We start from the raw sequence: 15,658 nt of genomic DNA, 5'->3' as shown, positions 1-15,658 counted from the left end.
TATAAGTCATTTTTTACAGCAATACTTACATGATTTAGTTTCTTCAAAATTTCTATTTCTGTTTCAACATTGAGTGCTGGATCCTTTAATAAATAACATTAGTTTATTAATAATAATAATAGCCAATATTTAGAAAATAGTTACAGTTCAACTTAGTTGAGTAAAGGCTGCCCGAGTTCCAAAATCAGCACTATTCATACAGCGAAATCAAGGCGTAGAGGTGGAAGAATTCCATAAATCACTTAAAATCACAACATGCTTGGCAAAGAGTAAGCATTCCATAAGTGACCAGGCTCTCTGCCAAGCTCTTTATTTAAAAGGGTCACCTCATGTAAGCCTCATAATCCCCAGATGAACTGGGTTCTATAATTGTTCCCATTTTACAGGTGGAGCAGCTGAGGCTCAGAGAGCAGAAGCCATTTGTTTCAGTTCCCACAGCCAGAAACAAGCATGTTTCCACTGTTCTCACACTTACCTGGTAAGCTCTACTTGTCTCATCAGCTATGGAATTGTTTGCATTCATAAAAATGATACAACAAACAAAAACCATGACAAAAAGATATTCAATTAAAGTGTTTAAAGTAAGTGTCAAGTCAGATTTCTAATAATAGAGCAGACATGGGTTCCAATTTCAAGTGCAAGCTGAAATATTTACTGAGACTCTAACGAGAGGAAGCTTCAGGGCAGTGAAGTTGCTCTCCATTCCAATTCCAGAAGGATGACTCGAGTTACTCAACCTCATGGGCTACACCCTCCACAAGCAAAGAGGATATAGAATTACATATTTATGTAAAATGGACTTCGGCTAAGAAACCCAGATGTTTAATTTTAAAAGCCTGCCTCTTCCTGTAAGCCGTTAAACTCATTACCAAGTCAGGGTGTGCTCTGACAACAGAGAAGTCTAAAGACTCCAACAGGATTTGAAAGATGAAATTAAGAAGGAGAAGTGTGCTCCAAGTCATTAAGAATCTGGTAGGTTATTTTCTTCCCCCTAAAATGGGAAACAAACCCAGAATCACAGGGGAAAGATCTATAACAAAGTGAACACAGAAAGGAAATTCCTCTTGCTACGTGAGAATGGCATTGTCTAGGGAGAAAAAAAAAAATTGATCTTTAAAGAATGTTAAAGTATAATAGCCAGAAACAGCTGGCCACAGAGGAAAACATGATTACAGGCCACATTTTACATTACTTTGTTCATTCATGTGTTGAAAGACCAATACATTTGGCCATTTCACCAATGCAGTAAGTGTATACCACAGAAAATGTAATAAAATGAATGGCTACTATATAAAGGGACTGTTAAAATAATTTAATTAAGATTTTTTAAATATCTATAAACACTAAAGTATGCATTGCCACATTAACAGGAAGAGCAAAGAATCAGACATTTTCTAAATGACCTAAATTATCTAAATGATCAAACAATGGCTAAAAAAATTATGATCAAGTTGGTGAAACAGAGACTCAATCATCAAGAAGGATCTATTAGGGAAAACTTTATGCATTAATGCTTACGTGGAAAAGCAGAATGCAAAACTGCATACACAATACGATCTCAACCATCTAGAAACATGAATTCATATGAACAAAGACTAGAAGGAAAGGGAAAACTGAAAACAGCTGTGGGGTTACAGTGGCAGGGATATGGCTGGATTTTTCCCCCCCTAATTTCCTTTCACTTATTGTAAAAATACTCTTGTAACAACTTGGAAGGGGAAAAAAAAAAAAGTTCTTGCTATGTGTGTTATTACACACAACCAAATATTCTGGGAACCAAATTATCTGTAAGTGATAAGAGCTGTATATACTTAGAAATTTTCAATGTTCTTCAATATAAATTTCTGACATTGAAAATCACCACTCTAAAATTACCTGGGGAAGTTAAGAAGTGTGAAGTTGGGGGAGGGTATAGCTCAGTGGTAGAGTGTATGCTTAGCAGGCACAAGGTCCTGGGTTCAATCTCCAGTACCTCCATTTAAAAATATAAATTAAAAACCTAATTACCTCTGCCCCCCACTAAAAAAACCCCAAAATTAATACATTTTTAAATTTTTTTTAAAACGTGTGAAGAACAGCCAAGCAGCCACAAACACAGTTACTTACAGCCTCTCTCTCAGAGCTGATAGCAAATTTCCTTTTGCTGATGATCTTTATGGCTACTTTCTTACATGTCTTCCTCTCGAAAGCTAGCTTCACCTCACCACAGGCACCACTACAGGGAAAAACACAGAAAGGGACTGGCTGTTAGAATGTTTTTTAATCCTGAGACCCACTACGCCTCAACTATTACAAGTTAAAGACAGTCCAATATTCCATCCTTCCACTGTTTTCAGAAACCTCACCAGGGTAAAACATCAAGGGCATAAGCTGAGTCAGCTCTAAATTCCCCTCTTCGAGCTGAGTGATACAGACTTAATTTGAACTGAGTGATAGAGTTAAGTCTTACTGTCACTCCAGACTGAGATTCTCAGAGAGACACTAAGAACAAATAAGAGAGAAATGACTTATCCGAGAGGTCAGAGAAACATCAAGCACAACCAAGCCCTAGTTTTAAAAAATGAGTGCCTGAAACAAGTAACAGTAAACAGCGTCTGCAAATGAGTTACTTTCATGGATACATTTCTCTTCCTTTCTTATTCTCTATCTTCAGTGGAAGTACCTAAGCAATTGATGCCATGAATTACACCGTAAATAAAAAGCACAGTACCTAAAAAAACCGAAAGTGCACCATCAACCTGTTTGCAGCAAGTTCTTGAAGATTTGCAATTAATTTGGATGCTCTAACGGAGGATTGCTACCCAGAATGCTACCCAGCACATAGTTAAAGTTAATCCTACGTACTCCACTCTCCAAAGCTAGGGTCAGCTTAAGGTAAGGCTATATGAACATCAATCACTCATTACCTGCCTGAAACAGACTTTTATAACCATTATGGATTTTGGGGTGAAGCGAGGCAGTTGCCAAGATATCTTTGTTTATTATATACTATGTATACACGTAACTTAAAATTTGCCATTGTAGTCATTTTAAAGTGTACAATTCACGGGGGAGGGTATAGCTCAAAGTGGTAGAGCACATGCTTAGCATGCACGAGGTCCTGGATTCAATCCCCAGTACCTCCTCTAAAAAATAAATAAACCTAATTATTTCCCCCCCAAAAATAAAATAAAGTGTACAATTCAGTGGCATTGAGGACATCCACAATATTGTGCAATCATCACCTCTATCAAGTTCCAGTTTTCCATCAGCCTAAATGGAAACCCCATAGCCATTAAGTATTCACTCTCCATTTTATCGTGCCCCCAGCCCTGGGAAACCTCTAATGTGCTTACTGTCTCTGGAGACTGGCCTGTTCTGAATATCTCCCATTAGTGGAATCATACAATATGTAGCCTTTTGTGTCTTGACGTCTTTCACTTAGCACATTTTGAAGGTTCATCCATGTTGTAGCATGTATCAGTATTTCATTCCTTTTTATAGCTAAACAGCCTATTTTATGGATATATCACATTTTGTCTATCCATTCATTTGTTGATGGACACAGGATGTTTCCACTTTTGCACTACTAGTGAATAGAGCTGCAATGAACGTTCATGCACAAGTTTTTGCTGAACATCTGTTTTCAATTTGGAGGGTATACACCTACAAGGGGAATTGCTGGGTCATACGGTAATTCTCTGTTTAACTTTTTCAGAAAACGTCAAACTATTTCCCACAGTGGCTGCACCATTTTACATTCCCATCAGCAGTGTATAAGAGGTCCATTTTCTCTGCATCCTCACAATCACTTGTCATTTTCTGTTTCTTTATTACGGCCCTCCTTGTCAGTGTGAAGTGGTATCTCATTGTGCTTTGATATGTGCTTTCCTAATGACTAAGATGGTGAGCATCTTCTCCTGTGGTTGTTGGTCATTTATCTTCTTTGGAGAAATGTCTGTTTAAATCCTTTGCCCATTTTTAAATTGGGTTATCTTTTTGTTATTGAGTTTTAAGAGTTCTTTATCTATTTTAGATACTACTCCCTTACCAGATTTTATCATTTGCAAATATTTTATGGGTTTTGTTTCACTCTCTAGATAGTCGTTTTTGTTTTGTTTTGTTTTGTTTTTCAGAGAGCCTTTTTTTTTTAAGAGATACATTCATTTTATTTTTTTAAGCTATCCCATTAGTATTACTACTGTATGGGGTATTTTAATTGCATTTAATTCATTACCTAAAATTAAGTTATTAAAAGCACATTGTATATAAGTTTAATTTAAAAAAATTTTTTTCCACAATTTTACCTCCATCTGCATATGATTAGCTTGACTTTCTAATTAAACATGCTTTTTTTAGATAGTCTTTTAATGTACAAAAGTTTTTAAATTTGATGAAGTCTAATTTTTCTTTTCCTTTTTTTTTTTTTTGTTGTTGTTGTTGTTGCTTATGCTTTTGGTGACATATTTAAGAAACTATTGCCAACTCCAAGATCATGAAGGGTTGTCTATGTTTTCTTCTTACAGTTGCATTGTTTTACCTCTTACATTTAGGGGGTTTTTTTGTTTAATCTTAAGTTAAATTTTTGTATACGGTATTAGATAAAATTTCATGTAACTATAATTTTTTAAAAACTGCTCAAAACACTTTTCCAGTTCCTCCTCTGCTAATTAGTCACCTCAGAAATCTTCCCTGAGTCTGGCGGAGTATCTGAATAGTAAACATCCATTCCTAGGACCATGGCATGGACATGTAAACAAGATTGAGCCAATCAGGGTTGTCTTCGAAATTAAATGCTGATGTTGGGAGTGAAATGGTTCTCTATGCTGTGGTTTCTAGAAAAAAGAAAATGAGAAGACGGGGCTCCTGGAAGCCATTTTTCCTGCCACACAAAAAAAGCAATCCTATGGGAGGGCAGCAAAGAGTAGCTGAATTAAGGGATGGAGCAAAAGCCCTGCCAACACTGTGGGAGCCCTTAGATCCAGCTGCAGATAAAGCCAAATAGATAATCAGAATTCAGAGAGTGAAATAAAGCCCTAACAGCCTCCTGGTCCAGCCATGCCAGAAGTCAGCTGTACCCCTGTGTTTCCCAGTTACAAGAGCCAGTAAATGTCTTTTGTTACCTGGCTCATTCAAGTACGTTTCTGATCCTTGCTATAAGTAAAGGATTTGTATTGAATCCTCCCTTAAAAAAAAAAAGAGTCCCATACATTTCTTAAGGGTGGGCACAAATTTGGCTATGAGCTTCCAAGCAGCCAATGTAGATATGGAAACACGAGTGACTGAATTTAATGTCCGTAAACTAAAATATCTCCCACAGGTGGGCACAAGCATATACTGCGCCTGATTCTATATGGCAGGAATATGGGTGATTATTACCTTCTCTTATTTTCTACTTCCGTGTTTCCAAAAATATCAATAAATAGAAGGGCTGTTGGGGGTGGGGGAGGGATGGGAGGCTGAAGGACACTGTGTACCAGGGTAAAGGTAACCTGAATACCTTCCCAAAGGAAGTGGTTCTCAAAGTATGATCAGGCAACCCCTGAAGGATCCCAAGACTTTCAAGGTGTTCACAAAGTCAATACTAGTTTGCAAATAATACTAAGACATTATTTGTCCTTTTCTTCTTCTTCTTCTTCTTTTTTTAACAATTTTATTTATTTTAGGGGGTAATTAGCCTTATTTATTTATTCAGGGGAGGTACTGGGGACTGAACTCAGGATCTCATGCATGCTAAGCACGTGCTCTACCACTGAGCTACACACTCCCTTTATCTGCTCTTTTCTTTCTCCTTCTCTCATGAGGTTTCAGAGTCTTCCCATGACATGTGGTATCACAAAAGACCAAATGAAAAAGCAAGTATCAGGCTCAGGTCTTCTTCTAGCAAGCCAGGTATCAAAGACATTTGCAAAAATGTGAAATAATCCCTCTCTTCTCACCAATCTTTTGTAAACTAATTATTTTTCATTAAAAAATGTTACTCATCTTAGCATAAGTGACTTTACCTTTTAATGAATTAATAAATATTATTATCACGTCTCCATTTTAATTTCTAGTACAGTAAATATCAGTAGACTTAAATCACATAAACAAAAGCTCTTTGGGGTCTTCAGTAATTTTTAAGAGTGTAAGATGGCCTGAGACCAAAAATTTTTGAGAACTTTGCCCTATTCAACAGTCAGCTTCATCTCACTTCCCAAGATGTCACAATTCTGAAAAGGGCAGAAATGGAATAAATGTTTCTTTATGGAAGGTAATGAAAATACTCTAAAATTGATTGTGGTAAAGGTTTCACAGCTCTGTGAATATATTAAAAACCCCTAAACTACACTTTCAAAGGGGTGAATGTGTGGTACTTAAATTATATCTTAATAAAACTGCTTTTAAAAAGTTGTCACTGATAAAATTTACAAGGAAAAACTATTCGTATCAATTGATCATTTTCAAATAAATCAGTAATATACCGATCACAAATAGGTACCCTATAAATGCTATGAAAACATAATGAATGCTACAAAACCAGAACAAAAAACTAATCAATGACAAATGTTTAGAAAGAAATTAAGTGCAATTTCCATAAGAAAAAAAGAATTACCTTCCAAGAGTTTTTGACATGATGTATTCATCTCTTAATTCCTTAGGGTAAACTGACTGATCATCTACAGTCAGATCAAAAAATACAAAAACTAGGGGGGAAAAATGGCAGAAATAGGTCTCATTAATTCATCTGATAAAGAGAAGATAAATGGTGCCAAAAATTAGTAAGCATATAAAATACAAGACAATTGTTTTTAATTCCATTTAACAACTCACCCTAAAGAAATCACTTAACTAGGCTAACCCATATTGTGAAACCCTTGGAAAATGATGGTAGATAGGTATCATTCTGAAATGAATGATCACGACATTGTAAACTGACTATACGTTAATAAAAAATAAATAAAATAAAATAAAAGGAATGAGAGTGAGAGCAGCATTGTTCTCCCCATAATGCAGGAACCTCATACATCACTGCTATTCTTATTGCTTGGCCTCAGAATAGTGACCAATCGCACTAATATAAAATATCCATGAAGATTAGCACAGATCCAGAAACAAAATGCAATTAGTTAGAATCTAGAAAATACGTTCTAGGCAAGTATATATCCTAATAAAAATCAGGCCACAGGTCACCATACCAGTATTATCTTCTCTCAGCCATTTCTACCTTTACATATCTGGTGTTTTATAGTGCAGACCATCTTGAACTTACTTGTAAAATTAAATAAATAATCTTTTCCCCAAAAAAAGCACTTTATTTCTTCACTGGTCAGCCTGTATCTCAGAAGAAAACCAAAAAAAAAAAACAAAAACAAAAAACCTACTCATTTCATAATATAACTACCCATTGGGCCAATCAGTTATCAAACATTCCAATTTTACAAAGTCATCAGTGGTAAATTTGCAACTGCCTATAATATTCTTGAAAGAGTAAAATCTGTTAAGACCCTTGAGTTTCTCAGAGTTCAGGTGACGGGTCTTGACCTCCCTGAAGTAACCTAGATAGAGATCCAGTCTCTGGCACAAATCTTTACCACCTCAGCACGCTTCAATCCAGGCTGGTCCACGTGAGGCAGACAATGGTCTAAATGAGACCTGCTGGCCACCTAGGATACAACCATTCCTCTTTCCTTGTGGATATTTATGAACCTGGATGTTCCAGTGGCACCCGAGAATCTGAGAATTTGAGGGGCTATGGAGATGTACTTTCCCAAATGCCAATGTCTACTTCACGGTCTGCCAACTCAGGTACCTCCACAAGCCAGGAAGGTCACACACACACAGGTAAGGCTGGGGGGAGAGGAAGACGTTAAACAGTAGGGACTCGAACGAGAAACACATCGCCCATCTTAAGAAGGCAGCCTATACTCAGCACCTGCAAATCCTCGACTTACGAGGTTATAGGCTCAGTGTGGCCAGATATTCCAACTTTTCAAAGAAATCTGGGTTTTCACGTTAAAGCACAAACATCGGCAAAGGCCTAATAAAATGTCATAGGCTGAATGCAGTCTGCAGAGTACCAGCTGGACCTGCTTCAATCATGGCCAGATTCAATCCAATCCACATAACACTTTGGCTCAAATTAGAAAAGGTGCCACTTGGATAGACCAGTTAGAAAAAGATGGCACACTGCTTGTCAGGTAGAGGACAGGCCAAATTTCAGTACCCAGGTGCTGGCCAGGTGCTCTCAAACAGTAAAAGCCTATGCAGCTGCCCTGACTATAATTATCAGACAGGAAATAAAATAGTCAGAAAACAGGGAAAACTAAGTCAATCATAAAATGCACTTCAGGATGCCCAGAATAGTCGCACTTCCGAGATGCCAGGGACAGGCTACATGAGCATCACCTGAGCAGGATTTTTTAAATCCCTGGAACTACTGGATCAGGATCTGTGGGACAGTGTCTATGAGGATCTATAGTTTTAAGATGTTACCCACACAAATACGTACCATTCCGAGTCAATCAACTCTGAGATAGTTTTGGGAAGTTCTGTGGGTTTTGTTTTATTTTGTTTTTTAATTAAAGAAACAAGAGTATTTCTCTTGCCCAAGGTTTGAAAATCACCAAGAGCTTTGTTGAACTCTGTAGTTTGTTTGTTTGTTTGTATTCACACTGAAAGACAATTGTTCCTTTTAGGTGTGACATTCACAACGTTTTAGGAATGGATGCTTATAAAACACTATCTGATGATGATGATAAACATCTCCACTTGCAGGGGATCATTATGTCTTATTTAAAAAGGTGAAAGTCTAAACTGAAATTACAGAAAAATCCACAGCCTAATGCTGGGCTATATGTAATAGCTCAATAAATATATGCAGAAATTAATGACTGAAAGGAACAAAGAGGGGAGGGTATAGCTCAGTGGTAGAGCACGTGCTTAGCATGCACAAGGTCATGGGGTCTATCCCCAGTACCTCCATCAAAATAAATAAATAACCGAATTACCTTTACCTCCCCTTCCCCCTGCCAAAAAAAAACCCTTAAAAAAAAAAAAAAAAAAAAGGATTGAAGAAAGGGAAGAATGAGGAAGGGAGGGAAGAAGAGGGGAGGCAAATGAACTAATGGCCTAAAATGATAACTCACAGATATCTAAGACTGATGGGGTAAAACAGTATAAATAACTCAGACAATAATTCAATTGACAGCCTATGGCTTTAAATAAAACTAAATAAATCCATTCAACCTTAGAAAATCTGTCTTAATAGAACTTTTCATAATTTAAAAATGCAACTAGGACTGAGATGAATCCTGAATGCTAAGCGACTTACTTTATTTACTTAAACCATATTCTGCAATGGACACAACATCATTTTTCCTTTTATACGGGAGGGGAGAAAAAATCCAGTAACCAGAAGACAATAATATTACCTTTATTACTCCACACTGAAAGTGCAATTTCAGAATTGTTACTCAGAGGAAGGCGTCTTCCTTTCCCTACAAGCTCTCTATTTACAAAGGTTCCATTTCCACTGTGATCTTCTATGTATGCGATGAAAGAATTTTTAGGACCCATTTCCTAAAATAGAGAACATTTTATTTCAAAGTTTTAACAGTGGGACATTTTAGTGCGGATCTAAGAGTGATATCCAGATTACCAGATTTCCCAAACGTACAGCCAGTTGTCACCTACTCTGAAGATCCGAAAGTGTTTCTTGCTGTAAGTCCGGTATTTATCGGTTCTTTTCAGCAGGGGCTCATCAAAGCAGTATTCACAGTTTCTATCCCTCCCAAACCAGTAGTTGTCATTAACACACTCTGTAACACAAAAGCACACACCGGAGGGACATTGAATCAAACACCCTTAAAAATTGCTCATAAAATCTACTTGTAGGAAAGTGGCTTAAGAAGGCAATCAAGATTATAGATGTGTCTATCACAATTTTATAAGATTAAAACTGGGAGTAGAGAAAAAAAATTATGCCAAAGAGCTAAATAAATTATGGTTTAGACAAAGCTATGAAATGATAAGCAGTTGTTAAAGTTCTCAAACGATTTTTAACGATTTGGAAAAAAATACTTACGGTATAATAATAACTTCCTACTTATTACTCTCCTGAGGCTTTGCATCACACTTAGTATAAAATCTACACTCCACATAGCAGGCTAGATGCTCAGGATCCAGCCCCTGCTTCCCTCCCAGATTCACCTTGTTCCCCTTCCCTTGATCATCACACCCAGTTCCACCGACCTCCTTTCACTGCCCCAAATGTGCAGGGCTCAACCTCCCCTGTGGCCTTAGAACTCTTCATTCCCAACTATTTGAATGGCCATCTTGCCTTTTGTGTCTGCAAATTAGCATCTTCCACTTTCTATATAAAGCAGACTCCCAATTCACCACCCGCTCACTATAATCACCATGGCCTTTGTATGGACCATAACTGAAAATTATCTTTATTATCTGTATATTGCCACCTGGCATTCCCGTTAGAACAAACTCCAGGAGGGCAGCCTTGAGTCTCTCCTTTAAGAGACCAGTTCCAGCACCTAGGACAATGCATGTGGTAGACAAGCAAAATGTTCATGGAAGGACAGACCAGGGCAAACATCAGCAACTCACACCACAAAGGACTAATTTCCCTAGCATCTGTAAAGTTCCTACAAAGCAATAAGGAAAAGACAAATAATCCAGTAGAAAATGGGTAAAGGATAAAAAGAGACAATTTATAAGAGACAGAAATACAAACAGCTCAAACATATGAAAATGGCCAAGCTACCTCAATACAAGAAATTTTAGAATCCATAAATACATTAAGATTCCATGTGTCAACTATCAGAATTTCACAATTTCTTTAAATTACGTAAGCACACACCACTTCTAGGAATTTATCCTACGGTATAATCATATGCATTCTGGAAGGACATAAGAACATGTGTCCAAGGTTATTCACAAAGCAAAAGACTGTCAACAACTTTAATGTCCATTAGTAAGGGGCAAGTTCAATAAATTTATATATCTATAAAAAGGAATGAGGATTTTTATATTCTGATAGGATATCTAAGATACATTGTTAAGTATAAAAAACAAGTTACAACCAGTGTGTTGTGAATTACGATTAGTATAAACATTAAAGAGAAAAAAAGGACATACAGATATTTAGTTGCTTCTATACTTTCGGAAAGCTACATGAGAAATCAGCAATACCAGGAAGTATTTGGGGGAAGGACAGAAATTGGATGAAGGCTTTGCACCTCCTTTGAATTTTGCACCTAATGCAAATATAACTTCTTCAAAAACTTAAGTGAATCACTTAGAGTTTGCAGTCTGGTGGGGAAATGAACATGGAAGCAACAACAATACAGCAGGTAGGCAGGCTCTCAGGAGGGGAAGCACTGATTAAAAGCCTTGGCAACTCTGCCTGGGGCTATCAAGGGGGCTTCATGGAGGAGGCAAGACAGGAAGAATAGACTGAACAGCCCTTTTGGAAGGCAATATAGCAGTATCCATTACAAGATAAAGCCATGCCAACTCTATGGCCCAGCAATGTCTACCTTAGAGAGACATTTGCTCAACTGACCAAGGAGGCAAAAAGGACATTCACCACAGCTTTTGCTTGCCGGAGTGAAAACTGGAAACAACCTAAGCATGTATTAACAGGGGGAGGAATAAATGAACCATGGTATTTCTACTAGAAACCTGGAGCTTCTGGGGCACTTGCCCCAGGAAAGGCATGGAGAGTTCATCAGGACACCAACAGCCCAGGGATGATAGACAGAAAGTAGAAGAGGAGGCTGCCCACGGAAGGGTGGAAGGGCCTGCTCTGACCCTGGCTCATTAGAAGAGCCCTCTTCAGGAAGACGTGTGGAGGAGGGCAGGGAACGCAAGGCAGGAGGGAAGGGGACCAAAAGCTCTCAGTGCGGCAACTGGGGTATGAACCCCAGGAAGGATGGGCCCCTCCTCCTAGTAATGAAGAATGGACACAGGTGAGATGGTGTCAGTGGGGTAGGGGAGAGGAACATCACATAAGACAAGGATGTCTGCTCTTATCACTTCTACTCATTGTAGCAGAGGTTCAAGTCAGGGCAATTAAAGGAAGGGAGGGCGGGAGGGAAAGGGAAAGGCATCATATCGGAAAGGAAGAAGCAAATCTACCTAATTCTATTCACAGGTGACACAATCTTGTATGTAGAAAATCCTATGGAATCCACTAAAAATGATTAGACCTAATAAACAAGTTCAGCAACATTACAGGATACAAGATCAATATTCAAAAACCACTTATATTTCTATATATAAACAATAGACAAACCTAAAATGAAATTAAGAAAATAATTCAATTTACAATAGCATAAAAAGAATAACATACTTGATAATAAGTTTAACAGATGTACAAATCTTATACTCTAGAAACTACAAAACATTGCTGAAAAAAATTTAAAAGGCCTATGTAAATGTTCATTGATTAATGTTGTTAAGATGACAAAACTCCCAAACTATATACAGTTTGTATCAAAATCCCACCTGCCTTCTTTGCAGAAATTAACAAGTTCAAATTAAAATTCCTATGGAAAGCCAAGGACCCAGAATAGAAAGGAAAAAAAAAATAGCAAAAAAGCATTCTTCAAAATGAAGTACAAAGTTAGAGGGCTTACTTAACATTATGCAATTTCCAAATGTACTACAAAGCTACCATAATCAAGACAGTGTGGTACTAGCGAAAGGTTAGACATACAGATCAATGGAGAAGAATTAAGAAACCATAAATAAATCACATTTACAGTCAACTGATTTTCAACAAGGTGCCAACACAATTCATTGGGGAAAAAATAATCTTTCCAACAAATGGTGCTAGGACAAGTGGATATCTACGTGTAAAATAATCTAGCTGAAGTTTACTTCACACCATATACAAAAAGCAACTAAAACAGAATCAAAGACTAATTGTAGGAACTAAAACTATAAGACTTTAAGAAGAAAAAGTAGTGATAAAGATTTGTAACCTTGAGTTAAGCAATGCTTTTTAGATATGAAACCAAAGCACAAGAAATGAAAGAAAAATATAGTATAATCAAATTAAAAATTTGTGTGCATCAAAGAACACTGCCAAGAAAGTGAAAAAAAAATAGCCTCAAAGAATAAGAGAAACTATTTGTAAAACATGTATCTAATAAGGGATTTATATCCACCATATATAAAGAACCCTTACAACTCAACAAGACAAACAATCCAATTTAAAAGCGTGCAAAGGATCTGAATAGACATTTCTTCAAAGATATAAAAATGGCCAATAAGCACATGAAAGGATGTTTAACATCACTAGCCATCAGGGAAATGTGAACCAAAACCACAATGAAAACCTCCTGGTTTTCTCTTACAGAAGAAAAAAAAACCCACAATGCAGAAACCACTTCACATCTACTATGAGGACTAAAATTAAAAGACAGATAATAAGTGGTGGTGAAATGCAGAGAAATTAGAACCTCCGTACACTGCTAGTGGGAATATAGAATAGTGCAGCTGCTGTGAAAAAATTTGGTGGCTCCTTAAAAAGTTAAACATATTATCCAGCAATTGCACTCCTAGGTAAATAACCAAAAAAAAATTGAAAACAGGGACCCAAATAGATGCTTATCACAAATATTCATCACAGCATTAATCAAAATAGCCAAAAGGTAGAAATAGCAAAATGTCCATCAACAGAAGAATAGATAAACAAAATGTGGTATATATATACAACGGAATATTATTCAGTCATTAAAAAAATAAAGTTCTGATACATAACACAACATGAATGAACTTTGAAAATATGCTAAGGGAAAGAAGCCAGACACAAAAGGACATATATTATGATTCCATTTACATGAAATATCTAAAACAAGTAAACTCAAAGACACAGAGAAATTGGTGTCTGGTTAGAAATTACCAGAAGAACTCAATGGGTAAAGGGTAAATCTCTTTAATAGTGTTAGTAAAACTGAATAACCACATGCAGAAGAATGAAACTGGACCCCTATTTTATATCACTCACAAAAATTAACATGAAATAGATTAAAGACTTAAACAGAAGTGAAACCAAAAAACTAAAAGAAAACAAGGAAAAAGTTTTTTGACATTGGTCTTGGTAACAATTTTTTGGATATGACACCAAAAGTACAAGCAACAAAAGCAAAAATTCATAATAAGGACCAAATCAAACTAAAAAGCTTCTGCACAGCAAAAGAAACAGCAAACAAAATGAAAAGACAATCTACAGATTGGGAGAAAATATTTGCAAATCATATATCTGGTAAGTGATTGATATCCAAAATATGCAGAGAACCCATACAATTCAGTAGCAGAAAAACAAACAATCCAATTATAATGGTCAGAGGAACTGAAGAGACATTTTTCCAAGATGTACAAACAGCCAACAGCTACTTGAAAAGGTGTTCAACATCACTAATTATCAGGGAAATGCAAATCAAAACCACCGTAAGACATCACCTCACACCTGTTATAATGGTTATCATCAAAAAGACAAGGGATTATAAATGTTGGGAAGGATGTAGAGAAAAGGGAACCACCTTTGTGCACTGTTTGTGAGAATGTTTGTTGCAGCCACTATGGAAGACAGCATGGAGGCTCCTCAGGAAGTTAAAAATAGAACTGCCATGTGATCCAGCAATCCCACCTCTGAGTATATGTCCAAGGGAAATGAAAACAGGACCTCAAAGAGGTATCTGCACTCCCATGTTCATTAAGGCACAATAGCTAAGATGTGGAAACAACCCAAGTGTCCATCAATGGATGAATGGATAAAGAAGATGTGGCATAAAGACGCAGTGATTCCACCTATAATTTTCCGATTTTAAGGTGGCACAAAACCTGTATTTATTCAGTAGAAACCATACTGCAAATTTTGAATTTTTATCTTCTCCCGGGCAAGTGAGATGCAGTCCAGTACTCTCTCATGATGCTGGGCTGTGGCAGCAAGACACAGCTCCCAGCCAGCCACGCAATCACAAGGGTGAACAACCAGAACACTAACAACCATTCCGAACCCATACAAACATTCTGTGTTGCACTCTCTGTGTGGTATTCAATAAATTACATGAAACATTCAACACTTTATTATAAACTAGGCTTTGTATTAGATGATTTTGCCAAACTGTAGGCTAACGTTAAGTGTTCTGAGCATATTTAAGGTAGTAAGGCTTATAAGCTATGCTGTATTAAGTGTATTAAGTGCTTTTTCAACTTACCATGGGCTTATTGGAATGCAACTCCATCGTAAGTCAAGCAAGATTAGTATATATACAATGGAGTATTATTCAGCCATGAGAAAAAGGAAATCCTGCCATTTGCAACAACACAGATGAACCTTGAGGGAATTATGCTAAGTGAATAAGCCAGACAGAAAAAGGGCAAATCATGTGTGATCTCACTTGTATGTGGAATCTGAAAAAGCAGAACTCATAGAAACGGAGTAAAGTGGTTGTTGCCAGGGGCTGGGAAGCAGGGGAAAGGGGAGAGGTCAGTCCAAGGGTACAAAGTTCCAGCTACAAGATGAGTAAGTTCTGGAGGTCTGGTGATTATAGCTAATAACACTGTATTATATACTCAAGATTTCAAAACTTACTACAAAGCTACAGTAAGCAAGATTTTGTGGTACTGGCATAGAGACAGACACACAGATCAATGGAACAGAAATGAAAGT

The 15,658-nt window shown here is 37.0% G+C and overlaps 1 protein-coding gene across 7 annotated transcripts in view; it reads right to left on the bottom strand.

The window, feature by feature from the left end:
* Nucleotides 1–15,658, bottom strand: part of CHEK2 (checkpoint kinase 2) — a 37,291-nt gene that overhangs the window by 16,903 nt on the left and 4,730 nt on the right. For 5 of the 7 annotated variants that reach the window (XM_006192257.3, XM_032472001.1, XM_032472003.1 and 2 more), the window contains 5 exons: nt 9,655–9,779; nt 9,393–9,540; nt 6,575–6,665; nt 2,107–2,215; nt 30–83 (listed from right to left, as the gene is read on the bottom strand). In XM_006192257.3, coding sequence (XP_006192319.1) covers nt 30–83; nt 2,107–2,215; nt 6,575–6,665; nt 9,393–9,540; nt 9,655–9,779 — 527 coding nt within the window. Of the gene's footprint in view, nt 1–29; nt 84–2,106; nt 2,216–6,574; nt 6,666–9,392; nt 9,541–9,637; nt 9,780–15,658 lie in introns of all 7 variants that reach the window. The other 2 variants (XM_032472005.1, XM_032472006.1) reach the window with 2 other exon arrangements.

This window comes from Camelus ferus, chromosome 32, assembly GCF_009834535.1.
Source record: "Camelus ferus isolate YT-003-E chromosome 32, BCGSAC_Cfer_1.0, whole genome shotgun sequence".
In the NCBI taxonomy this organism is placed as follows: Eukaryota; Metazoa; Chordata; class Mammalia; order Artiodactyla; family Camelidae; genus Camelus; species Camelus ferus.
Note: the sequence above shows the minus strand (reverse complement) of the source record. Positions and strands in the feature narration are given on the sequence as shown.